The following is a 27,949-nucleotide window of genomic DNA, read 5'->3' as shown; positions in this document are numbered from 1 at the left end:
AATTTGGATGAAGTTGTTTTGAACAATTATTTTTCTTATAATAGGTATGATATTGCATTATCTTTTGAAGCAGTCTCTTTCTCTCTACATTTATTCTTCATTGGTGAATAATTCCTTTACACTGCCATGATAATACTCTTTCTCTAGCTCAAATATCATCATTGAAGAGGAATGATTCTGATAATTTGGAGAACATTGATATTAATTATAGTGACATCTAAAACTGTAGGTAGAAAATTTTTAAATTTGAAATCTTTCTTTATTCTCAGACAAATCCGTGAAATGAAATGGCTGTGAACAGCCCCATATTTGCTTTAAGGATTTCCTTCCTTTTCTATTTGCCCCAACCAATTACTTCTGTACACTCTTCTTGGTCCAAGACACCACAGATGGAAATCCACTCTACTGGTATTTAAACTTTAGATAGCTTGCTGCTTCAGAACATGGTGTGAAATAAGTTAGAAGTGATAGAAACCTTCAAAGATGTATTCCTGGATGGAGAGGATTAGAAACCTTTCCTCTTGACTGGTTTTTATTTAGTAGTATTACTTGAAAATATTGATGGTCATGGTGATAGCAACAGGTTGGAATCTGGAGGACTTTTGATGGGATAGTGTAATATTTTGGCTCATAAAATATGTAATTGTTGCCCTGTCTTAAATCAGTTTCGAGCTGGAACATTTCATGACTTCTCTGGCATGGTAGCCACCAGCTGATCAACACAGTCTCCTAAGATTCTTGCAGCCAAAATGTCTCAGCATTCGCTTGAAGAAATTCATTTTTAAAATTTCTCCAAGTCCTCAAGGACCATGGCAAAAATGTAGATATGCATCTGAGTGGCATAATTATCATACCTCTCTCATTCAGAAATGTTCTGCTTCAAAGGAATGGCACAGTGTCCTTCTTAATTTTGTCACTTTTTTTTTCCAGTTACTTCTTTTGAAATTGCTGAAGGATGAGAATAAGTTCAAGGCTTCCTAAGGAAGAAGGAAGCAAAGGGCCTGCAGCAAAAAAATAATCATGAACAATTAGAGCAGACGCTGTGTAAAAATTGGCACTAAAACTGGATTTTGGAGCCTAATTAGCATTTTAGTTAATTGTCTAGATATACATTGCAATTTTACTTACTTATGTTGGTCATTTTGTATATCAGGGATTCAGTATCAAGGAAATGTAGTATTCCAGCCTTCTTGAAGGAAATACTCTACAGTGGTAGCAATAGACACTGCCTCATCCTTTATAACTAGGGTAGTGTTTCCATCTAGATACAAAACAAGGAGAATTTCTGTCTTGTCTTCACCTTTTTTTTTTTTTCCAAATATACTTTTATCTAGATGCTACACAAAATTGCAGAAGTAATTATGGGGCCAAATTCATATTGTTTTGTGTCTCTGAGGATACATATGAGAGAATCTAGTCCTCTTGGAGGAAATACTGAAATCATTTTTAAAAAATAGACATATTGGCTACTGGTACTAATAGAAAAATATCTTTCTTGATAGTTAACTTATTAAAAACTACTCATTGAATCTCTCAATATGTCCTTTGTGGGAAAAATTGCCTTAATTGGAAAGATCGGAACAATTTAATAGGAACCAATGTGAGTTCTGTTGAAAGGGACTCACACTGGTTCTCATATAGCACTTGTTAATTTACCAAATAATGAACATTTATTGCAACTACTAGTAAGGATTTTAAAACTTAAATTGCTATTTACATGTAAACTTCCATAATAACAGGCTTAAGAAAACATCAGTCCTTTATAGAGCTCCTTTAATTCCCATAAAATCTGTTATTCATATTATCTGTGGATGACTACTGTTGTAATTAGGCAACATGTTAGGGTCCAAATAAGCAGAAAAGAATCAGTTTAACTACTACATTTTCTGCATTATTCTCTTAATTCGGTTATTTAAGGGAGAGAGAAAAAAACAAAGCATATTCTCTATACATCATTAATTAAAGAGATAAGCAATATTTTGCTGCTAAGATTTTGGGGCAAGTAGAAATAAATCTGTTAAATTCAGAAAAAATAATTTGATTATAAAGTATTGCAAAAGGATATACAACATTATTATAAGAAATAATTTGAAATGAAATCTAAATTGTTATGATCATGGAAATAAGTCAGTTTATTTAGATAGACTTTTAGTGAGAGGCCAACTGTGTGCCTTAAAAAAAAAAACAAAAACAAAAAACCATGTGCCAATTTCTGCAGAAGATATAAAACTTAGTAAAATGTATGCTTTCCTTAGTACCATTCCGGACATAGGTTTCATCAAAGATTTCATGATGAAAATACCAAAAGCAATTGCAACAAAAGCAAAAATTGACAAATGGGATCTAATTAAACTAAAGAACACAGCAAAAAAACTATTATCAGAGTGAACAGACAACCTACAGAATGGGAGAATGTTTTTTCAGTTTATTCATTGACACATATCTAATATCCAGACTCTACAAGGAAATTAAACAAATTTACAAGAAGAAAAAAAACCCACTATTAAAAAGTGGGCAGGCTGTGCACGGTGGCTCACACTTGTAATCCCAGCACTTTGGGAAACCGAGGTGGGTGGATAGCCTGAGGTCAAGAGTTTGAGACCAGACTGGCCAACATAGTGAAACCCCATCTCTACTAAAAATACAAAAAATTAATGGGTGTGCTGGCGGGCGCCTGTGATTCCAGCTACTCGGGAGGCTGAGGCAGGAGAATCGCTTGAACCCGGGTGGCAGAGGTTGCAGTGAGCTGAGATTGCACCATTGCACTCCAGCCTGGGCAACGAGAGCGAAATTCTGTTTCAAAAAAAAGGGCAAAAGACATGAACAGACACTTCTCAAAAGAAGACATACATGTGACCAACAAACATATGAAAGAAAAGCTCTACATCACTGATCATTAGAGAAATGCAAATCCAAACCACAATGAGATACCATCTCTCGCCAGTCAGGTTGGCAATTATTAAGTTTATATTTCTTAAAATTAATAATCCATAAGCTTTCAGTCAGCTTTATAACTTACTATTGGTAATGTGATAATTTCTGTGATGTAAAGCTGTGTGATTTCAAGGCATTCCAGTTTTCTTGTACAGTGACAGGTTATAACACTCTTTGAATTTATGACACATATCAGCTAGTTTGTCACTGACATCCTCATCTAAGGACCTGGATGAGTTAAAAAAGTGAGCAGTAGGAGTATTTCCAGAAACCTTTCCTATACCAGAGGTCGGCAATAATTTAACTGTGAACCACATAAAGATATTCTACTAAATCCAAAATAAATATATTTCAATTCAGCTTCCCTAGTTGGATCCTGCAAAATTGCCTGCAGCTTTCTAACACTACTGTATGTGAAGGTAAATAAGAGTGGCCTTCACGTGACTGGGAGGGAAATATCTCACTATTACAAATTGTATAACGTATTTGACCATGCCAGTGTGACGTGTGGTACCTATGCAAGAAAAGGGTCCTGAAACTGAAGGTTCCTAAGGTCAAAGTAAATCTATTTCTGGCCATGAGAGAGGCCAGTGATACATGAGTTCAGAGCCCTTAGAAATGATATTTGATTGGGGATTAGAAAATATTTCACCCAGGAGAAGGCATTCGAGATGGCTCTGAAAGTGGAATCAGCTTTCAAGAAGCAGGTGTTTTAGTGAAAATATTTTTGAATAATGGAATAGTCTTAACAAATACACAAAAAGGTTATAAAATTTTAGTATGCTAAAAGATCATCTGGAGGAGACATTAGTGACAGGAATTCCCGGGCCTTACTGTGCCATTCTGATTCAGGATCTGGATCAGAGAATATGGGTCTTTAACAAGTAACAACAGGTAATTTGATTGTGGGTGGCTGTTGGGTAGTATTTTGAAATAAAAATGTTAAAAAAATATTTTTTTTTCATAAAAGGCTGTGAGTCTGATTTGTTTGTGAACAGTGAGAGCTGATGCTATCTCAGGTAAATTAGAGATGTAACGTAAAATGTCTTGTCTGATAGGTTTAGTGAATTCTTTCAACAGGACTTTCTCCTCTGCACTAAGTAGGCAATAGTAGGAAACCATTGAAGATTCTTGAACACGGTCATGGCCTGATTACAACTGCACGTTTCTTGGATAGCACTGTCTATTTAATAGTTTGGGTGAATTTGGGAAGACCAGAAGTCAAAATAAGCAAGCCCTGCCAAAGATATAGTAATATAAAAGAAAAGGGTGAAGGAGATACTAAAAAAAAGAAAAAAAAATCACGGAGGTGAGAATGGTTGAGAGAGTCATGCTCCAAGGAATATAAAAAATGCAAAGACTGTGGAAAAAGTTTATGTATGTGGCATTTCCTGGGGCTCTGATGGTGATTGGAATATATTTGTTCACTCATTACTGACTTTTTCAAAGCTTTATGTTTAAATCTCCTTTATGTTTTTCTGTACACACCTTCATATTCATATTGTTGTTTACAATTTGAAGTTCAGACGTTAAAGATCTAAAGTTAGTAAAACGAGGCACACTATTTCCAGAAAATGCTTTTTATTATTCAGGGATGAAGGACTACTGTGAATTTAAAAACGAATTATGTTGTTGCAGCTTTGCTATGTTTAACCCCTAAATTACAATAAATTCTGGCCAAAAACCAAGACATATCGGCCTTTTTGCCATCAAACTATGAATTTTACTTATATTTATAAAATACATTTCCCCAAAGAGGTAGGGGAGGAAAGCAGAAGTTGTATTTCTTGATTATTCAGGTGCTTTAGAGAAATATCACATGTGAAGTCTGCTTACACAGAAAACTTTCCATGTCTTTCTGGATAACCAGAGAGTTGAGTACTTTGTCAACTAGGCTGGATTGCCACTTTGTGAAGAATATCCTCTCATCTTTCCTTATTATTTTTTTAACTATTTAATTTTTTAAAATCAATGATTGCTTGTTATTAATCTAATACAAATTACATTTACAAGTTATGTTTTAGGAATCTTGAATGAATTCCTATTGTCCTATGTTTTAGTATGTGAAATTTTTTTTCTTACGAAAAAACAATCTTGCTAGAAAGATTGATGAAGATACTACAGGGAAAGTCTAACAGAAGAAAAGAGCTAATAATATCACATATTAGGGTCAACTTGAGAAGCTAGTACAGTACTGGCAAGTTAATGGTCTTGAACAATATTACCTTCCTAATGACTAAAATCCAAGGATAAATACATAGGAAGAGAAACCATTTACTGTAGTCATGTATTAAGTTTATTTTGTACCAAAAATGATTATTAGTTGTTTCACTTAGGTACATTTTCTTCGTTATAACCCTTAGTGCTTAGAAATAATTGAAAATACATTTAAATTTCTGGCAGTTTGAAATGGACAGAGGGAATACAATCTTTGTATATATCTTTTAAACACTGGCTTACATATATAGAGTATATAATGATTATATAACTTTGTCAATAAAAGCATACGTAGGTGCTTAATTCTTTTTCCTGTATTTTGGCTTTAGCCAAATATGCTCATATATACAGGGTATATGCTTAAATCTTATGAACTGATTGTTTACTCCATAAACTTTAGTAGAAGCATGATCCTTGGTGAGCGCTATAATACCGGAGGAGTGCCCACTACATATCATGACTTTTGTTGCCTCACAGTCTAACAGAAGAGAGAGAAGATGGACAATTATAAGCTAGGTGAAACGTGCAGAAATTAAAATATTTAAATGGAACAGAGCAGTACAAAGTAGGGGGTAGCTGACTATGTTTGGAGGTGTCTGAGCTAGGGGACCAACCATCCTGTGGTTTCCTGAGATACAGTCAGTACTTTTGGTGCTAAAACTTAGGATGTCTTCCCCGGAGACATTTGATAATGTTAGATTGTCATAACTGGTGGTGAGGATGTTAGTGCCATCTGTTGGGTAGAAGCCGGCTACGTTGCTCAATCTCTTGCAATGCACAGGACAGGCTCTACAACAAAGAATAGTCCAACCCAAAATGTCAGTAATGCAAGGCCCTTTTTTAAGAGGAAGTAGCTATTCAAGAGGAAGAGAGTGAAGATGCTGATTATGCAGGTAGATGGGACAATTGATGCACCAAGGTTCCTAGGGCTTGGCGAAGAGTGAATCAAGAGCACAAATGAAGCAATTGGTTTTGAATAAGATAAAGGGAAAAGTGTTTTCTAAGTTAGAAATTCTTATACAGTGAATAGGATGTGACTTGCCACCAAGTTCATGCTTGATGGCATTATTTTATCTGTTGATGTGGGAGGCAAAAGCATCGATCTCTTGGAGGTGAGAGGTCAGTGCAGAGCCGACTGCTGGAGGGTGGTGAAGGGTGGGAGGTTGATTGATAGATGACATAGGGGTCTAGTTGAGACTGTAGATCATGAATTCGCAATGGTACTAGCCCTTACAGTTTTGTGATTTCTCAGGCAAAGCTTAGCCATTTAGCATAGGAAAGGAGAAAGGCATAGTACAGAATAGACTGGGGATTCTTAGGAGAAAGGAACTGTGTGGAAATATACTACAGGGTTCAGGACCACTAGTGGGAGCCCTTTGACTGTTTGGAACATGGGATGGATAGTGAAGGATGGCAGAACCTTTATATTGACCCTTTAAAAAATAATGACTATATTACCAAATGCTTTGTATATAATCCAATCTAAGTTATGGGGTTTCTTTGCAATTTTTAAACACTGTTTTTGTCTTTCTCTGTAGTTTACTTTGACTTAGAAAGATGCTCTGACAATCCTCAGAGGCCATTTATGTAGTGAATTGAGGTAACTAATAGATATTTAATTATTAACTGGAGCCCATCCCTTTAGATTTCTCTTTTGTCTTTTTCACTCTGAAAGAAGATCTACTTTCGTGGCATTTTTAGATCCATCTCAAAAGGCAGCTTTTACTCTCTATAGGTTACCAAAAAACTTCAGACAGTAAAATTGAACAAAGGTGCTACAGAGAACTTTAAAGCACCTTTCCTTTCATTAAATTAGTTACTATGACTTGGTTATATAAAGATGGAGGGAAAGAAGCAGCATATATCACTCAACTTTTGAGATCCCAGAGGCTTTATCTTTACATTTGGTGTGGAATAAAGGCTTATCTCATGATAAACTGCAGACCCCTTTTCTCATTCTCTAAGATTAAGTTCATCTAGAATCTCATGTGTGTGACCTGGCATACATTCCCAAATGCTTCTGTTACTCAAATACAAGAAAACATTTTCTTCTTACATCATGATCTGTAGACACTAACAAAAACACTCGGGATCTTGTATCTAAAACTCAAGTACTTGGGATTACACATTAATATTTTAGAGTGGTGCAAAAAGGCCAATGTCATTATACAAATGGAATCCCTAGTATTTATAACAGTATTTTTAGCTTCTAAAGCTAAGTCAACCTGGGAAGAGGTCCTAAAATGGTGTCATTCTATTGTACCCAGCATAACCTGGTCAGTGCTGCTCTGTTGGATGAAAAGCGTTGTTACAGCATGTCTTAGTCTGGCAAGAGGCCTTGGGTATCTGCAAATGTGTTCTAAGGATAGCAGGGGGCTGGGCCCATCAGCTGTCAGCCACAGCTTCTGTTTATGCTGTGAACAATAGCCGTGTGCCAGGGCAGTAATTATTGGTTGATTTTCTTTCTAAAATAAGTGTCCTAATAATTTGTCACAAAACCAACTTAAATTGCTATGATGTTGCCTGCAACAGTTAAATTAGGGGAAAAAGAGAAAAAAGAAAAAAGAAAAATCCACCGCCAGAAGTGTGTCAGTTTATTTCGGCATGCATTCTATATTGGTAAATAGTGTCATTAAAATCTCATTTGCAGGTTTTTCAAAAAGTTTATTTCTGTGTGGGAAAATCCTTTGTTTTCTTACCTAATACCCTGAGCTGTAAATTAGAGGATGGGGAAAAAGTTAGTTGGCAAATAAAGGTCCTTACTGTCTGTGGTTCTTTGGAAAGCCTCCCATATTCCTGGGGCTCAGATAATGTGTTTCTCTAGAAAAGCATGCATAATCTGCACTGAAATGAGCTGCTACCAGGGTCTGCACTGCCTGGGGATACAAATGAGGGACTTGATATTTGAAAAGTAATCCAACTGAAAAGTGTTTCAAGAATATTCGTGTAGGGTTACCTTGTGTCTGCAGAGCCAAGTGTTATCCAAGTTCTCTTACCAGGAGAGGTGAAAGGCATATTTATGTTCATAAATTTAATGCCATTTGGAAAATGGTAACAAAAAGATTGGCCAAAACATAACAGATTTCAGTGAGGGAGAAAAAAATGGCCCTTCCCCCTCCTTGTGTTGATTTTCTAAATTTGTAGTGTATGTGTGTTTCAGTTCACAGAAGGCAAGAATGAAACATTTTCTCCTCAGATTTAAAATGCTGTCATGGCAATGTTGATAGAGTTATTTTACAGAGATGTAGCTAGGGAAAAAAAAAAAAAAAAAACAGAAGAACTACATTATTGCATTACACTGTGTTCCATCTAGAGCTCATTTTATTAAAGTTCTTTATAGGTTTATTTCCATCTACAAACCAAGGAATTGTACTCTAGTCTCTATCCGTGTGCCAGGTTCCAATTAACATCAGTTTGAGTTCTCTGTGTGGACAGGGTTAGTTCGTGGCCTTGGGTGATCATCTATTATTATCACTGCTTGCTTATACATGCCTTCACAGCCCAAGCATAGAACCAGTTGTCATGCTTTCCATCTTTTGTACCCCCAAATAGCTCACTCAGTAGAATTTGTGAATGGGCGGGGCCACTGTGTGAAAATGCAGAGATCTATCGTGGTTAGCAAGATTAAACTCAGGGAGACATCTGCAGAACACTTTTCTTCACAACCAACTTGCATATATGAATATAAATTCTTTCTCTTCACTCTAAGAAAGAATTTGGATATTTTTGTAGAAAAGATGGACTTAATATGTAAAATAAATGTCTTTTGGTTGCTTGCTACATGTGCTGAATTGGAAGTATACCAGAAAATAAGAATTTTAATATCCTACAAAATGTTATTGGTTCTAATGGTTACCTAATACTGAATGAGAATGTTTGGAAGTCTGCAAATCATTGCCAAATACTTTTCAGCTTAGAGCTTTGGGTCTGCAGAGAAATGAATTAAAAAAAAATGCTAAATTTAGGGAAAAATACCTGGAAGGGACATAGACACATACCTAAAATTTCCATAGGACCCAAAATAATTATTCTTGCTTTGAAAGGTATTGAATGCCTACAACATGTTAGATATTGCACAAAATAAAACTAACATGAACCTTATAAACTTAGAATATGATCTCTGTCAGGGTATTGGTCTAAATGTGAATAATGCGGGACATTTTTCAGTATGTTTTTTAAGTCACTATTTCATTTGAAAAAACACTGGTGTATAGGCAAGTCAACTTTATTTTTTACTTTGCCTTTTACCTTTTCCATTGTTTATCCATCATGTATCCACTTATTTTTTTCTTTTTCTTTTTTTTTTTTTTCTTTTTGAGGTGGAGTTTTTCACGCTTGTTGCCCAGGCTGGAGTGCAATGGAACAATCTCGACTCACCGCAACCTCCGCCTCCTGGATTCAAGCAGTTCTCCTGCCTCAGCCTCCCGAGTAGCTGGGATTACAGGCATGCACCACTGTACCCGGCTAATTTTGTATTTTCAGTAGAGACGGTGTTTCTCCATGTTGGTCAGGCTGGTCTCGAACTCCTGACCTCAGGTGATCCACCCACTTCAGCCTCCCAAAGCGCTGGGATTACAGGCATGAGCCACTGTGCCCGGCCGTATCTACATTCTTATTAATAAGTAGCCCTTGCTGAGTGTGGTGGCTCATGCCTCTAATGCCAGAACTTTGGGAGACTGGGAGACTGAGGCCAGAGGATCACTTGAGCCCAGGAGTTTGAGACCAGTCTGGGCAACATAGCGAGACCCCATCTCTACAAAACATTTTTAAATTAGCATGGTGTTGTGGCATGCACCCGTAGTCCTCACTACTCAGGAGGTTGAACTGGGAGGATGGCTTGAGCCCAGGAGGATGAGGCTGCAGTGAACCATGATTGTGAAACTGCAGTCCAGCCTGGGCAACAGAGTAAAAAACTGTCTCAACAACAAAAAAAATTAAAACATTAAAAAAAAAAAAGCCCTTAAAGTAAAATATTGCGTGCCAAGAAAATATTTTTAAATAGCCAGATATTTAAGCATCTTATCATTGGAATCATCTAATATTTTAAAAGTCATAATATTTAGAAGATAATAATATAGACTTTCTTTAGGAAATATGACATGTATTGTAAAACTGTATTCTATAGTTAATGTAATCTTTGTAATAAAAACTCAGGCAAATCACTTTCCATTGTATTTTGTGCTACACAAAACATTTTTGTAATGTATCAAAATTGTGTATCTATAAAAAGGTTTTCTTGTCTACAAAGATTTCTTATAATACACTTCTACATTTCTCCAGTAAATACAATCAAATATCATTTTAAATCTCTTTCATTGCTCATTGAAAGTGTCTGCATGTGTATACACACACCTCCCTTCAGTGTTTTAGTTACTTTGGGGATATAGTAGCTACTTTCATTTCCCAAAGTATCTTGCCAACTTAACCAGTGTGCAATTGATAGGTGAAAAGTTGTGGTCAGCTTATTCCTGTAAGATGGATCGATCTTAAAAGAAATGGTCTGTGTTTTTGTCAGTTGTGGTAATACCTCACTTTGGTTGGAAGGCAAGAGTTATAAAAATTCATATTGGCTCAAAGCCTTTCAGCTCATACAGTGACACCAGTAGATCTTCTCTTTGTGGAACTGGCTTACTACTGGTTTCTAAAGTGAAGTTAATACAGTTCATCACACTAGTTCCTCTTAAAAATTCATATAGTTGATACACTGGAAATGTTGTATAGAAGAGGTAGCAGGATATTCTGGAGTTTGGTAACATAAAATTGGGAAAGGTGGCATTGTTCTTTGTTTCTTTTTCTCTTTCTTTCCCACTTCAATTATATCCGCTCTCATATTCCTTTTTAAATAAGCCAGTTACCTTTCCTGTGTGATCCAATTTGCAGGTACATGATAAGCAGCAGGTTAGAATAGAGAATAAATGATTATTTTTAATGATGATCAGCACATCTGATGTGATAAATTATGATTAACGAGTAAATTAGCAGTGATTGATGTAAATGAATCTGCTTTGAAAACTAACTCTACAAAAAGATGCGCAAGCATTGGTAGAGGTTCTTTTTGGTCTATGTTAAATGGCTTCCTGGGTATGTGACCACATAGAGGAAATATGAAAAAAGCTGGTAAGTATTGTGTCATTTGCCTACATCTTTGCTGAATGAGCCTGGGAGATTTTATGTAATGCATAACTTTCTCATGTATTTCAGTATAAGGGTCTTTATCACTCTATTGAACAAAATGGATGCACAGTCTGAGTATTTTGAATGCATAAATAGGTAGTAAGCAAACCCAGAGGCTTAATGTGGAAGATGTTGAGTGAATGTCTAAATGGTGTTGCTGATAACATGTTTTCATTAAGAATGCATGACTATGGCATAAGGAATGGTAAGAATGACTTCACAGATTTTGTCTACGAGTGATTCAGGACTACTTAGGCCATCTTCCTGAAATTTATGTCTCTAAACCAGTGGTTATTTTTAGTGTCTTACACCAAAACAGATGGCCAGCCTTACTAAGCACATCAATAGTTCAGGAAATTTTATTGCCCGGGCACACAGAACATAGGTGATTGTTTGTTTTTGTCATAATATCCCATGACTGTTTGTTAAATAAAAAGTTATGATGGTGAGATCGTAGAATTTTTCACTGCTGTAAAACACATGTTTATGATCCAGGTATTATTATACCTTGAAATAGGACAAATTTCCTTCAAACATTGGAACATGCCATTTCCACTTTGCTGCTCTGACCCATGCCGTGGTCTTCATCCATGTGCGTTGTCCTTTTGTAATATGCGTGACAGATTCAGTGTCCCCACAGGCCCTGGTTCCTATACAGCCTCTGCTGTGGAAGCTATCCCAGATGGTATCTGTGCCATGCTTTCGCCCTCCTAAGCAATGATACATCAACTCTAGGACCTCCTTCCCTTTTGTCGTGTGTTGATATAGTTGTGCTGTTGACTTAGGCAGATTGTCTGTCACTACCTGTGTCCCAGCGAAAATGAAGCTAATTATAACAAAGATCTATCATCCCTGCAAACACTGGCTTCTCCATGTTTGCGACAGTGGCAGTAAGATTTGCTGTGGCTCGGAGGGAATGTAAAGCCCCATGGTAACTCCTTCCCCTCAAACCTTCAGACCAGGCCATTACCTTTACAACCACCCCTCACTCTTCTGCTATGTCCTGCATTTCCCACGGGACCCCAAAGGCGCTGTTTCTGAGCTCTCCTTCAGAGCTTTCATCCTGACACTTACAGAGAAAGAAAGATCAGAGATGACTTCAGCTGACCTTCTCATAAATTCTACAGGCACTTTTTAGGGAGAAAGCCAATTCCTAAAGACAGGGGTACCTGCATGTTCCCATTGAACATTCTCTCATTCTCTCCCTGTCTCATTTAACAGCAATACAAACCTTCCCCTTTAAAAATTTTAAGTACATTGTTATGACAAATAGCCCTTTAAAAACAAAACTCTCTATTTAAGGAAATGTTAATCAGTTAAAAGAAACAGCCAATTAGTTACATGCTGTTAGTTTTGTTCCCCATGCGACATATTTTCTTGATGTCCACAGAAGCAGCTTATTAATTAGAATTAAATTAGACAAATGGCACCCTCATTTTGTCTCTTCACTTTCGTAGCATGTGATCCTTTCTGTGAATCTGTTTTAAGTGATTCTCAGTTGGCCAGTCATATACCTCAACCCTGAGTTATCTACTTAACCTTTAAGAATTTCTCATAAATTCCATTCGTCTATGGATGTTACTGGTGGACTTCAATGGCTCTCCCCCATTAACATCTAGCACTACTTAGTATAGTGTACTAAAGGGAGGATTTTCTCCTCAGTACAGCAGTTTGTTAAGGAAGGACAAAAGCAATTTGCTGGTCTTGGTTGGTTCTCTTCCCTACGTTTAATAGCTGTAAGTGTACGTTGAGCTCATCACCTTGTCTTCAGAGTGCCTAGCAACTTGAAACATGATATGGCATCCAAATATTAGAACCATTAGGTTCAAAGATACTGTGCATTGTTAGACTTTAAGAAACAATCTAACTTCTTAAAAGCAAAAATCAGTGTGCAGTTTGTGGCTCCTCCTGAGCTGTGTAGCAAATAATATTCTTCTAAATTCCAGGAGCTATGGTCTGTGTTGTGAATACATCCTGAGAATGTATAGTCTTTGAAAACGGCAAGCAAGCCTGGCAGACCCATTCTAGAATATCAGCCATGCCTCTGTTCTGACGCATATGGATGCATAGCTTCTCTGCTTTCCATTTAGAAAATAGACTTTCTGGGTTGAACAGTAATTTCAGCTGTGCAGTACCTGGCATTAGTTTAATAAAAGATCATACTCCTCACTTGTCAAAACCAACTTGAGAACAAATGCATTTTGCAAAGTGCAGCATTGGCAGCTTCAGGTAGATGGCAATGGTGATTAGCTACAGCAGTAATGGAAGGATGCCTCTCTAAATAATGGTGACTGGAAAGTTCTAATGCCTTTCTCCCCATCTTTATGCACTTGACATTTCTGTTTTTTGTAGACTAACTATAATACTGATGGTTGTATCTCATGGGATAAAAATGGAGATTTTCACTATTTGAATCTTAGTCTGTCCTATATTGTGACTTTTTAGTAGACACCCTTGTTATATGCTTTACTTGAATTCTCTTCCTTTTCTTCCCATCTTCAGAGCATGGCTTAAATTTGGACAACATCCATGACACAATAAGGCAGACGATTCATCTCATTCCTTTTATTAAACTGAGATATGGAGAAGGGAAGTGGGTGATGTGTATTGTTACATCCCTCTGAGAATAAAGATTTTTACTTGCCTCAAGCATTTGTTAGGGTTATTAAGTTTAGCCTTCTCTCTACCTCATATCTTTCCTTTGGCTGGCTGCCTAACATTGACAGACTCCGTCTGAGAGTTTGACCAGCGAAAATGATTATATATGTACTACCCATGCTTAGTGAAAGGATTTTACTATATTATCTGGAGTCTTACTTTATATCATAGGATAATGACATATATCCTTTTTGTAGTTTGGATCTCGTGGGCAAATCTAGAAAAATTGACATTGGGTCCCATGGGAAAGTCATGATTTTCTTGTCAGTGAGACCAATGTCTTTACATATATGTATGTGTGTGTGTGTGTGTGTGTGTGTGTGTGTGTGTGTATATATATATATTTTTTTTTTTTTTACAAAATTTCTGTGTACAAGCCCCTGAAATTTTTTGTTTTTAACTGTAGTGTGATCAATTTTATTTTCTTGTTTTCAAAGAATAAATTTAAGGACCCTTTTCAGGATTTTTTTTTTTTTTTGGAAGAGTATCAAGTCATTACAGTGGTAGAAATTAGAAAAATAGTTCCGGATCCTAAAACGTTCTAACTGGTTATTTTAATAAATTTTCCACAGTTCAATAGGTTAATTTCATTACTTGACTTGATCTCCCGAAATAAAATCCTACAGTAACATCCAGTGGTCATTTCTTTTTTTTTTTTTTTTTTTTGAGACGGAGTCTCGCTCTGTCGCCCAGGCTGGAATGCAGTGGCCAGATCTCAGCTCACTGCAAGCTCTGCCTCCCAGGTTTACGCCATTCTCCTGCCTCAGCCTCCCGAGTAGCTGGGACTACAGGCGCCCACCACCTCACCCGACTAGTTTTTTGTATTTTTTTTAGTAGAGACGGGGTTTCGCTGTGTTAGCCAGGATGGTCTCGATCTCCTGACCTCGTGATCCGCCCGTCTCGGCCTCCCAAAGTGCTGGGATTACAGACTTGAGCCACCGCGCCCGGCCCCAGTGGTCATTTCTTTGTCTTTTCTTTAAATTTTTTATTTTTGAGATGGAGTTTCACTCTTGTCACCCAGGTTGGAGTGAAGTGGCGCGATCTCAGCTCACTGCAACCTCTCCCTCCTGGGTGACATATTTTTATGGTTGTCAATATTACAAGAACATTTCTCTGAGTGTGATGATGGCTCACACCTGTAGTTCCAGCACTTTGTAAGGCCGAGGCGGGAGGATCCTTGAGCCCTGGAGTTCAAGACATGCTGGGCAACAAAGGGGGGCCTCATGTCTACAAATGATAAAAACATTACCCGAGCATGGTGGTGTGTGGTTGTGGTCGCAGCTACTCTGGATGCTAAGGTGGGAGGACTGACTGAGCCTGGGAGGTTGAGACTGCAATTAGCTTTGATTGTGCCACTGCACTGAAGCCTGAATGACACAGCAAGATCCTGTCTCAAAAAACGAACAAAAAACTTCAATGCCTGACCAGAAAATGAAGATAAACGAGAAATATACCTGAAAAACATTGAGATGACACTCATACCTGTTCTGCAAGTGTATAGGAATTTTGTCTCTCTGCATTCCATTTAGAAATAAGATTTCTGTGTTTAATTTGACTTGTTTAATGCCCTCACCCACGGTGGTTTCCAGATGAGCTTTCTCACCTAGGTCCTTACATGGCAAGAGGAAGCACTTACCCAAGCATCCATTGCCTACTTGCAGATTGTCAGAAGTGCCAACTTTTCTTCATTCTTTGGGATAAGAAATGTGATGGTATCCTTTAAAAAATACCCAGATACAGGGAAAAGGGTATCCTACTTCTAGTTTTTTTTAATTTCTAATAGTACACACTCATTTTATGCAACAGCCCTTCGCTGTATTCACATGCTCTTGCAAGAAATTTCAAAACAGAACTTAAATGGGAAGCTGGGCTCTTACAATGGATTTCCTTTCAGGGTTGACAGTTTTTAGGCTGTGGACAGGAAAAGGAAGGTAGCTAAAAATGACAGTATTGTACCATTTAATACAGCTATGCATTTTGTTTTTCTAGGGAAATTCCCTAGAGATTTTCATTGCATAATTATAATTTCTCCATTGGATACTGACAAGCAAGTAGTTATTATCAATTTGCATTATTTGAAACAACAGAAAGATAAATAAAAAAACTTGTAATATATTTTTCATTTGTTTCCAGAAAAGTGACATCAATGTATAGTATTTTGTAATCCTCTCACTGTTAGTCAATTTTAAATTATTTTGGCCGGGCATGGTGGCTCACGCCTGTAATCCCAGCACTTTGGGAGGTTGAGGTGGGTGAATCACCTGAGGTCGGGAGTTCAAGACCAGCCTGACCACCATGGAGAAACCCCATCTCTACAAAAAATACAAAATTAGCCAGGCATGGTTGCGCGTGCCTGTAATCCCAGCTACTAGGGAGGCTGAGGCAGGAGAATCGCTTGAACCCGGGAGGCGGAGGTTGCGGTGAGCCGAGATCGTGCCATTGCACTCCAGCCTGGGTAAAAAGAATGAAATTCCATCTCAAAAAAAAAAAAAAAAAAAAAAGAAAGAAAGAAAAATAAACTATTTTGAGGCCAGGTATGGTGGTTCACGCCTATAGTCCCAGCACTTTGGGAGGCCAAGGTGGGTGGATCACGAGGTGAGGAGATTGAGAGCATTCTGGCCAAGGTGGTGAAACCCTGTCTCTACTAAAAATACAAAAATTAGCTGGGCATGGTGGCGTGCACCTGTAGTCCCAGCTATTTGGGAGGCTGAGGCAGGAGAATCACTTGAACCCAGGAAGTGGAGGTTGCAGTGAGCCAAGATTGTGCCACTGCACTCCAGCCTGGCGACAGAGTAAGACTCCATCTTAAGAAAAAAAAAAAAATTTTTAAGTACTTCCCACAGCTCCTAGTAATCATCCAGTCTCTGTTGCTACACTGAGATGCTATAGGTTATGATATCTAGCAGGGTTGTTAGAGCCTGTTTTGCTTTCCTAATACTTTTTATCATAAGCAGGCTCCCAGTTCCAGGATCACCAACAAGTTGAATTTGCTGATGAGGTAGAAATTCATTCCCCAGGACCAGCATTGCAAATATGCCTCTCCTAAACTTTCCTCCTTTGGAAATAATATATAAAACTAGAAAACCTTGAAACTGGAAGCAATTTCTGCAAATTAATTTATTTCATATGTCATAGTTTTGCAATTTTTGTAAATTAATGTGTTTCGTATGTCATACCAAGAAATGGTAAAGTTGAGTGATTTGTTTTTTTCCTCCAAGATTATCCATATACATAATGGTGGAGCTTAGATAGGAATCCAGCTTCCTTGATTCCAAGAAAACCAAACAGAGTCAGAACACACCATCAAGCCAATGGGAACACCATCTGGGAAACGTGAAATCAGTACAGAGAAAATACTGGTGATGAGCCAGGAAGAACGAACTTTGTTATGACTTTTTTCTTTTTTATAATCTGAGGATTGTTTTCAAAATCAATTTTAGCTATGGTTATTTAAAACCACTTTTCAATGACATGTAACTAGAACACAGTAGGAGAGAAGAGAAAATCTGTAACAGGGATTTTTTTTTTTTTTTAAAAAAAAAAAGAAACAGCAGAATGTTTTGGGGCTTTGAAACATTTTCAACCAGAACATAATTGTAAGAATTCAAGGAAGTATAAAAGATGGAAGCAGTTGAAAAAATAATTAAAATACCTCCTCCTGAACACCATTATTAGTGTTTTCATTTACTTTGTTCTTTGTGTGTGTGTGCATTTTTCATTATCTGCTATCCTCACATATAACTCTATAGTATGCTTTTGTGGCTGATTATTGCATCATCAACATTTCTTATGTGATATGATACAGGCTTTATAATACTTACTACTTATATGATGTTTTTTCTTCATGCCATAGTTTATTTCACTGACAGAATTCCCATACTGTTTGTTTCAACTACTTACACTCTTTTGCTAAACAAATGATATGATGAATATCTTTGTGCATAAATATTCATTTACATTTTGTATCATTCTTGCATGATAGCTATCTAGATCTTGCAATGCAAGATGAAAAATGAGTAAGTGTTTTAAGGAAAGAGGAAGAATGTTAGGAACATTTAAAGGAGCTGGAGGATGTTGAACAAACTTCCAATGTCTATCCTTCTACTCGGTAATCTTTAAGTCTACATCTTTCTATAAAAATATCCTTTGGTTTGCTGTGACTTTGGAGGCTTCTTGAGTCATCTTCTTTTATGCAAATTGTGGAGTTAAGTTTCAAGTAAGACAGCTTACAATATCTGGGTTAGAGAGTCACTTTACCATTTTCCCTTATTTCTATTTCTTGCCAAACCTTCTAATTCAAGGCTATATTTCTTGTCTCTTTAAAATTTCCTAGCATTTCTCTTAAATGTCACTAATTTTAATAGCTCAGCAGTGGCATTGCTGCTTTCTGGCAGTGTCCTGATAGTGGCATCAAAGCAAGCGCTAAAATTTTACTCACTTTGATTGATGAGCTCATTTTGTTACAGAGGACAAATTGGATTTTTTTTTATACTGGTAATAAAAATTAATGTGTGATGTTGCTTTTCGGATGTTATTGGATCTCTACCTTAATACAGATTTCAGCAGTAAAAGCACTAACAGATAACTTGACCAGAAAGTTACCTCCTTCCCCTTTAAACTACCCTCAGAAGTAAAAGATGCTTTTCTAATTTTGTAATCCTATAGTACATTTTAAAAATGTATGTCTTGATGGCGGTATGGTTGAGGATGGTAGGGAGAGCAGTGGTAGTAGGATATAGCCTGCGTTTCAGTTTTCAATTTAACTATAGTGTTTATTTTTTATTTCAGCACCTCCAAGGTTTACACGAACACCCGTTGATCAGACAGGGGTCTCTGGTGGAGTTGCCTCTTTCATCTGCCAAGCTACAGGAGACCCAAGACCTAAAATTGTCTGGAACAAAAAAGGAAAGAAAGTCAGCAATCAGAGATTTGAGGTATTAGGTCCATTGTTCTGTTTCTCTGGGGGAAGAATGTATCTGCTCTGTCTTTGGTTTCTATGTTACTTGGCTTGCTTTACTCTGATAAAAGGTGTCACTGATGTATGCTATTCCTTACATTGCAAGTGATGGAAAATGTAACTCTAAATGGCTTTTTAAAAAAGGACATTTGAGGGTTCAAGGGCTGATTTTTTGTTCCCACTTGTGCCAGGGCTCAATAGTATTCCTAGGATCAATCTGTCAGTTTCATCCCCAGGTTGCAAGATAGAACTCTGCATCCTCACAGGACCACATTTGTAGGATGTATGAAAGCTTGTCTCTTCCAGAAACTTCTCATCCCATTGGCTTCTATTACGTTACTTGTTCATCCCAGAGAAAATTTGTGTGGATAGGCGGACGGTGTAGCCTACTTAATTTAAGCCAGTAGGAATCTACCTCTGTCCTGGGAATGAGAACTGTCCTATCCAATTCCAGGCTTAGAATGAAAGAGCAGTGGTTTCCCAAAGGAAATTTAATCCTCGTTACCGAGAAGAATGGGAATGGATGCTGAGCAGCAAATGAAGTGGTCCACTGCCCCTTGCATCTGTGTTTTACAAGTAGTGTGAACTAGAATGAGAAATTTGTTCCAGTGTTTTAAATACTATTCTGTAAGAAACATACCCAAACAGGTTGATACTACAGAGAAGCCTATTGAAGAAGTTGATTTTCTTTATTCAAGAGAGCTCAGTGCACCGAAGATGGTGAAACATAAATCAGAGATTCTTTTTTGAGTGTTGTGAGAAGGCTTATGGTTTAGAAATTTGCTCGTTCTGGAGGAGAAATATAGGCACGAAGATATACAGAAAGCTACCCAGAGAGGCACACAATAGCATGCCCATAATTTAAAACATGAGAAGGGTAGCTTTAATTTTAGGGGCTACCAGTACCCCCAAACTGCCTGAAATTGTGAAACTCACCTCCCTTTTATCTAAGTTTCTAATCTCCTTCATGACCTAATTTATAGTTTGGCAGATTAAAGGCAATTTCTAGTTAAAAGAAATATAGCAACTACAAATTCAGAACAATTTTATTTTACTTATTTTCATAGGAACTCACAGGGTGATCAGGGGTTCCAATGTATAGAGAACCTAATTAATTACGTTTTGCCATTGGAAATTGGATTGTAGTTTACAAGTGAGAAGTTTAAAATTATGTCTGAAAATCAAATACTTGATTATTATTGAAATGTAATTTATTTAAATACAAAAATAGTATCTTTAATAATATTTGGAAAATGTTTCCTATGTCATGTAGAAAATGATGTATGTATTCATCTTTGCTGCACATTTAAACAATTTTAAATGAAGTTAATTTTTTGTCAGAGAAGTTTGACATCATGTTTGCTAATGAAAATGACTCCTGACAAAATCATATAACAAAAATTAAATTATAATACTAAATATTTCAAAGTATGGTCTCTGCTCAGTACATAATTCCCCACAAGAGTCATATAAGCACTCGGGAGTAAATGAATTATTTTTATTCAATGAATTTATAAAATGAATTATTTTATACAGGACTTGATCAAACTGTATCAAGTCCTGGGTTGAAAATCTTTACTATATTTAACACTAATATGTTATATATAATATTATAATATAATTTGTATATATATATATGGTTTCACTAGGCTATATGGCCCATGAGAGCAGTACATGGTGACTGTTTTTGCTCCCGCTTCTATCCCCAGTGCTAAGTATGGTGTCTGGTCCATGACAGGCATACAGTCAATACTGGATATTTTCAAACTGGAAATTACATCACTGGCTTGTAATATGTGGTATATTGTATGTTGTAAGAAGATAGGTCTAAATCTAGGAAATAGTTCACAAATGTAAACATACAATGACATTTATTAATAAATTAGTCAACGTTTAAATTGGTTTTGTAGTTGCTTTAACCTTTTCCTACACTAAATCATAAAATGATCATAACTTTTTAAAAATTATGGAATGCTTAACAAAGCTTCCAATATGAAACTATGAAACTTTTCTTTCCTAAGATGCATAGTAGATTTATTTTGAAATGTATGCTCTATAGAGTTGAAAATAAACTGTAGTGCACTGAGAAATGGGCCATTTTGGATATTTATGTGAATTTTGAACAAAAATGGAATGCACAAAGATTGAAGTGGACATATTTTGAAACTGTTGATGTCCTTTCTCTGTATGTTAATATGCACATGCACACGCAAAATCTGGAATTAAGCATCCCATAAATATATTTATAAGGCAATCTGAGTTTATTCATAATTTAGGCACATGGGAATATTCACAGTGAAATACAAGAAAAAAAGGCACAGTTTCTCAGTGAACAGCTGAAGGAATGCAGCATAGTTACAGAAAAGACAGAGGATGCCATAGTATTGTATACATATTTGTTGGTATCATCATTTTTTTTTTTTTCTTTAAGTGGTACTTGAATTAGCTAACAAGTACCTGGGATTATCAGTGTCGCTAAACTGTTTCACATAAGAGTTCCTAATGATGGTGAATTCAGGCTTAGTGTTTAGGACATTAATTTTCTGTCTGGTGAAGCAAGCCTCCATTTTATAGCAAGAATGCTCTAAAAATGCAGAAAATGCTAAGCTAGAACAAATACTGGAATGATTTATGGCAAAATTAATGCACGCCATCAGGCTTTTGGGTTGTGAAAGCTGTCTCGTTGGCTGCCTAAGTACTAGATTTATGCAGTTTCTCTTTATGGTTTGCCCATCTATGCTGTTCAGGATGAGACAGTTTAAACCAGCAGAGCTATCTGTGGTGGTGTGCGTTAATTCTTCATCTTACAGTCTCATTATTAAATGAATCCACATTTGTATATGTGCTGTCAGAGAAAGAATAATTTAAGAAGTTTATCGATCATAGCTGCAAGGCCCTTGCAAAATTAATAGAATAAAATTGCCCTAGATGCACATACTGAAATATTTTAATGTGTAAACCCTGGTAGTTTTTAGTAGGGACTAGAAATCTCCATATTTTGTATATGTAGTTTCATATCTTTCTCCTTGTTCAGTAGAAGATTCACTAAGTTAAACCAAATATTTTTTCACCACTATATCAAAATTCAGTTTCAGAATGATGTCTAGTTTATTATGAGCCTAATGACAGATCCACCACTGCACTGAGAGCTTTAGCTGAGAGGTAGACAATTGTAACAACACCTGTGACAGCTATTGTTTCCTCTAATAGGTAATAGAGTTTGACGATGGGTCTGGATCAGTTCTCAGAATACAGCCCTTACGGACTCCGAGGGATGAGGCCATTTATGAATGTGTGGCCTCAAATAATGTGGGAGAAATAAGTGTATCCACCAGACTCACAGTTTTACGGGGTAAGTGCTCTAGTGAAGGTTGTTGTTTGTGTCATTGTTACAATTCTGTATCTCTTTTGTAGCATCATTAAAAAGACTAGCATTGTGATGATGCTTAAATGGGAAATGCAGTTAAATAAAATGTTTATAAGAGTTGAACTTTAATTAGATAGTGAATACCTTCTCTAGTTATGGGTCTTAACAGAACTAGAGTTCAAGGGGAGAATCAGGGGTAAAAAAGCTGATAAAGGCATTGATTTCAAATGCCAGATACCATTTTGATTTTTGGCAGAGCATCTAGAAAGGAAACAGGATATGGTACTCTTTTGTATGTTGGCATTTCTCATGCGTGGATTTTTCATACCGCATTCAGCAGCTACGTTTTTACAACTACCATAGCTGACATTGATATATGCAAAGTAAAGAAGCAACCTCAGCCTAAAGATGAACTTTCCTTAAGCAATTGGTCAGAACCAAGTATAAGAAATACACCTATCTTATGTGAAAAAAAAAAATATGTTTTCTATTTGTCTGTTATCTTTCTTAAACCAACATGTATTGATCTAAATAACTGGGCTGACAAATCCCTTTGTCTCCGACAATGTTGCTTACACAATGTGACAAAGCACAGGGTGAGTTGCCAAATCTCCAGTACAGTGTGTTCAGTTTGTAGACTTCCTTTACAATGGGAGTGCTGGAAAATAAAGCTAGTGATGAAGGATTGTGTTGTATGTCTCTAATTCAGGCTTCTGTGTAGAGATACGAATATTCTCGATTAGGCACCTCACAATTGACATTTCCAGATTAACTATTCTGTGCCTTTATCTCTTTCTTTCCTGCACACAACTCATTTGTTTTGTTTTGTTTTGTTGTATTTTGCTCTATTCTAAAATTTAGGAGAATAGACCTTCCTCAGATAAAGGAAATTGGAAAGGGAAGGATCAGAATCATAGAGGAACTTACATAGATTAACTACATTTCTCTTCTGTTTCATTTTTTTTCCCATGGAGGGATGGATTTACATTATATCTTTTATAAAATAAAAAAGTTTGATTTTATAAACATCTTGGTTTCTTCCAAGGAGGTAAACCCTATTGATACTGTCAAGAACTTATTTATTTGGAGGCCAGCAGTAATTAGTAATGTAGGCCAAATTTACCTGATGGTTTTGAAACTAAACACACACATACACACCCACACCCACACACACAAAGAAGCAATTCAAGAGGCTGAGAAAATGAGATTATTTACATATACAAAATATATTTGAAATAATATAAACACCTTATTAAGTTGCAGGGAAAATATTGACAATTGGATGTATATATCTTTTAAATGCATGTAACAGATGCTGCTTTAATACAGACAAGTCAGATTTGAGCTACATTTCTGGCTGTTATGACACACTAAGTTGGTGCAGGAAGTTTCCCATTCCCTGACCACCACCTAGAAATGTTGAGAAAGTATCTGAAAATAAAATTAAAAGCATAATTAGGCTTGCAAACAAGAAATAGAAATTTCCAGTTGCTAAAAACAAGGAGGGATTTCCTAGACGAAAGATAATTGTAATATAATAACCCAAGATAATAACATAATGGACCATATGCTTTAGTGCTGGAGTTTTAACACTCCAGCAAGATACATACGTATATAAAATAAGTTGGGAGTAACAGAGACTAAGGTCAGCTTTCTGCATACAAGTGAGATTTCTAGTACTATTCCTACTGTTCAATTCTCAGGACCAAATAGTTTAACATAAAAGCTGGTCAGAAACAGTGAATCCCATAGAGTGTGCAACACACACCCATCATAGCACTCACCCCACAGAGACATTCCGATAATCCGGATACACAACCCTAGAGAAGGTCGTTCATACCCAAATGGGCTAATAAGCACCAGTTCTAAAGCAGTCGAGTCAGCTACCACCAGCGAACAACAGTAAGCCCAAACATCGAGGATGGAAATCACAGTCTGTGACCTACAGGTAATTGAAATGTATGAATGGGTTTTAAAAATAACATGTTTACAATATTTGGAAAGGCAAGGGAATGAATGGTCTAATAGGCGAGAATAAGACATTAGGGAGAAAAAGAATAGGAGTTAGAAATTAGACTTTAGAACTGGCACGAATCTTAGAGACTATGTTTATATGTGCTATAATATGCACTATAGAACGTATACATATTGCTGAATATACATATATAGTTCACATCAGCTTGTCTGAAAATTGTGGTCATTTTTCAGGTGTTCGTATTTGAAGCAAAATTTAGCTCATTTGTTCATCTACTTTAAAAATCTTAATCTCCATTTATTTACCTGGTTTAGAATCAGTGCCATCATATAGAAGGTATATTAAAAAGGTACAATAAGATAAAACTTTTCAGAAGTGTTTTTGAGTTTTTTCACTTTCTAAATCTCTTGAACTCCTTAAAAGGAATTAGTGGCAGTCACGTGCTTGACTTATCTTTATGCATCCGATGAAGACATTAACAAAAAGTTGTAGGAAAATATCACTTTACTTAGAAATTCACATGGATTAATGTTTTCCTGCCTCTCAGCTGGCTGGAGTTTCATCATCTCCTCTGCTTTTATACAGCTAGTCCCCATATAAAACAAATGCATCAAAAATGTTTAAAATGGTCTCAACTTTCTGTGTGAACATCTGTCATGTGTAAGTACATTGGTATTAAAATTTTTGATTTGAGTAGTTAACCCTTTCTATTTTTTAAAAAGACTACATTTAGCAGTTTTAGAACTTTCATGAGAAAAACTCAAAAGTATTTTGGTTGACAGAAAAGTAGTCTAAACATAATCTTAAAATAGAATACTTTTATATATCCTTTTAGGATAAAATAAATATGGATGGAAATTATTTTTGTTTCTTAGAGTCACTGTTTGCTTAAAATTTCTAAATATTGTTATTTCTATTAATAGTAGTCTTTAATAATATTCCAGTGTAAGCTGACTTTCATAGACTTTGAACATCATGAACACCTAAATAAATGTGTGTGAAGAGTTTTATACCGCAGTTGAGGAGCTTTGTGACATTTTAGGTTCAATTTCTCTTGCAAATCATGTTGGCGGACACTCAGGCACTCTGTTCTGCAGTAAATCGAGACCACTTTACACTTTTCGTCCAGTGGCCCTCATTATTCCCGTTTCGTCCACATGGATCATTTACTTTTTCCCTGCTTTGCTGACAAATGCCAAAAATGTGCCATTTCTCATGATGGGTTTTGTCTAAGTGAACTGGATGAAGATCACTCATTTATGTCACACAAGCTACTCGAGAAACTAATTAATTGGAGATTCAAACATCTAACCCGTATGGTTAATCAAGAAGACATCGAACTAATACCCTGACCACCCAGGTGCCTTGAAGGGAGCATTTCAGGAACAAGTTTCCCTTTGTAGCTTGTTTCAAATTACCCTTACTCTTAAAAACTGTGTTTCCATAAGGAAGGATAACCACAAGCTCAGGCTGAATGTGCCCCGAAATAAGATATTTGGGCAATTAACTACACACATAGAGTGTGGTTCATGGAAGAAGAAATAGGAGAAGGGGGAGGTGAATGTGGGGCTTATGTCTTCCAAGTCATTTTGGTTTTTAAGTTGTCTTGGCTATGGAATCACAAAAAAATACTGACTCCCTAATGATATAACACTTCAGGAGGCTGAGTATATCGGTTATACTTGTGTTTTCCCATCCTAAGCAGAACTTTAAGTGAAGGCCTTAGGATGTATTGAGGCTATTAGGGCTGTGCCTTAACTAATTGTGGAATTCTGCTAAGGACAGTGAATTAACAGGCTTTCAGTGAAGAGCAAACATATGACCACAGAGATTGTTTGTAAGAACAGGGATTATCATCCAAATGGAATTGGTTCTGTTTCTTTAGTTTGCTGGTCACAATTTCTTCCTGACTAAAGATATCAGCAGGAAACCATGTAATACAAATTTATGCAGTGATAACTGAGGATGGAAATATTCTCTCTGGTAGATGTTATCAATCACTAGGCAGGGAAAATGAGATATCACCATCCATAGACTTTTCTTTCTAGTAAGATTCCAGGGGTACCTGTTTCTTTTGGGCAAGAGGAAAGACATCAATAATTATTTCTTCTTGCTTACATAACCTCTCTTCTGTAAGACAAAATTCTAGAATCATTTAATCAACTTTGAATCTAAGCATCTGACTAAATGTCATCATGTTTCTTGAACTTAGAGTTTTGTTTTTTTTTTTTTTAAGGAAAGTGATCAGAAAATACACATTTTCCTCTTATCTCACACAGCATGTAATGGGTCATTTAAAAAATCTTAGTAGATTATTTTTAGGCTGGACCATTCTCAAATAGCACTGCCCCAAACTGCCACCACCACTAGCACAACAGAACAAGGTATGGTATATAACACTGCTGCTCTTATCTATTTATAGGGAACTAGCTTTGTTCATAGAACATATCTACAGTACAATTATTGTCTAAAAATGCTAGTTTACTAGATATGAGGCATTTTAGTTACCTCGTTTAGCAAATATATTTCATCAAGTGATACTTACGTGTGAGTATCTACTCTTACATATCAATATATCATTTGTGAATTATCGCCATTAGGACAAAAGATAACATGTGAAGTACCCAAGTCTAGGACTTGGGAAATTGAATTCCAGCTTTAGCTCTGTCACAAAATAGCTGTGGCATCTTAAGCAAATCTGTTAACTTTCCTGTTCTGTTTTTCTTTCTTTCTTTTTTTGCCTCATATGGATTGAGATGGCCTCAGATTAGCGATCAGATCACTCAGATCACCTCTCTCCAGTTTTCCGTGATTCACTGACATGCCTATTTCAGCAAGTCAGTTCTTGCAAGATGGAAGACATTTGCTCCCTGAAGGTGACTGTTACTGAGATAGTAAAACACACAGTGAGCAGTTGGATGAGACAGAGAAGGCGCTGCAATGGGAAATAGAGAGAAATGTTTGCATAATATGTCTGTTTCAGAAAACCTAAGCCATTATAGCAGTTGGTAAAAAAAAAAAAAAAAAATACAACTTTTACAATCTTTCAGGGAGAAGGCAGTCAACTATCTCTGCCATTGTGCAGTACCCTGTGATCAGAATTAGCATGTTCATTACAGTCTCATTTTATTAATGCCTCTTTTTGAAGATGAACACAGTTGTCCCCGCTGTGAAAATGGTACTTTGCCGTTTATGTTATAAAGTGGTCTCGGCTGGAGATCCAGGCTAGGAACATTAAAGAACACAGCACAGCTGCTTGAGTGTCACACAAAAGGATTTTTATGAAAGACTGAAACAAAAGGAAGGGTGGCCACCACAGAACAAACGTGCTGACAATTATGATACTGACTGAAGATTACTTGAAAAGGCTTATAAAATAGTTGAGTACTTGGAATACATTGATACCAACACGATAAAGCCTTCCTGTGTACCGCATTTCCATACTGGAAAAAGGTGGTGGTGGGCAGAGCCACTTTAAGTGAACAGACACTCCTGACTTTCATTGGTGTAATCTTTAGAATTTAAAAACAGTGATTCTTTGGGTATCAGTGGTCACAAAGGCAGAAGCCCATGTGGCTAGTCTATGAGAGACCCTAGTAAGGGGAGACATTAAAACTGAAAATTTGGGAGAGAAAGTGTGCCTGTGAGGAGAGGCTATTCATTTTCC

At 36.6% G+C, this 27,949-nt stretch overlaps 1 protein-coding gene across 36 annotated transcripts in view; it reads left to right on the top strand.

The window, feature by feature from the left end:
* The window catches only part of PTPRD (protein tyrosine phosphatase receptor type D), a 550,040-nt gene that overhangs the window by 198,927 nt on the left and 323,164 nt on the right, over positions 1-27,949 (top strand). For all 36 annotated transcript variants that reach the window (XM_033237354.1, XM_033237352.1, XM_033237341.1 and 33 more), the window contains exons 3-4: positions 18,772-18,917; positions 22,151-22,292. In XM_033237354.1, coding sequence (XP_033093245.1) covers positions 18,772-18,917; positions 22,151-22,292 — 288 coding nt within the window. The remainder of the gene's footprint in view (positions 1-18,771; positions 18,918-22,150; positions 22,293-27,949) is intronic.

The sequence above is a fragment of the Trachypithecus francoisi genome, unplaced genomic scaffold, assembly GCF_009764315.1.
Source record: "Trachypithecus francoisi isolate TF-2019V2 unplaced genomic scaffold, Tfra_2.0 Lachesis_group16, whole genome shotgun sequence".
Taxonomy (NCBI): Eukaryota; Metazoa; Chordata; class Mammalia; order Primates; family Cercopithecidae; genus Trachypithecus; species Trachypithecus francoisi.
The sequence above is the reverse complement of the archived record's forward strand: the minus strand, read 5'-3'. Positions and strand labels throughout refer to the sequence as shown.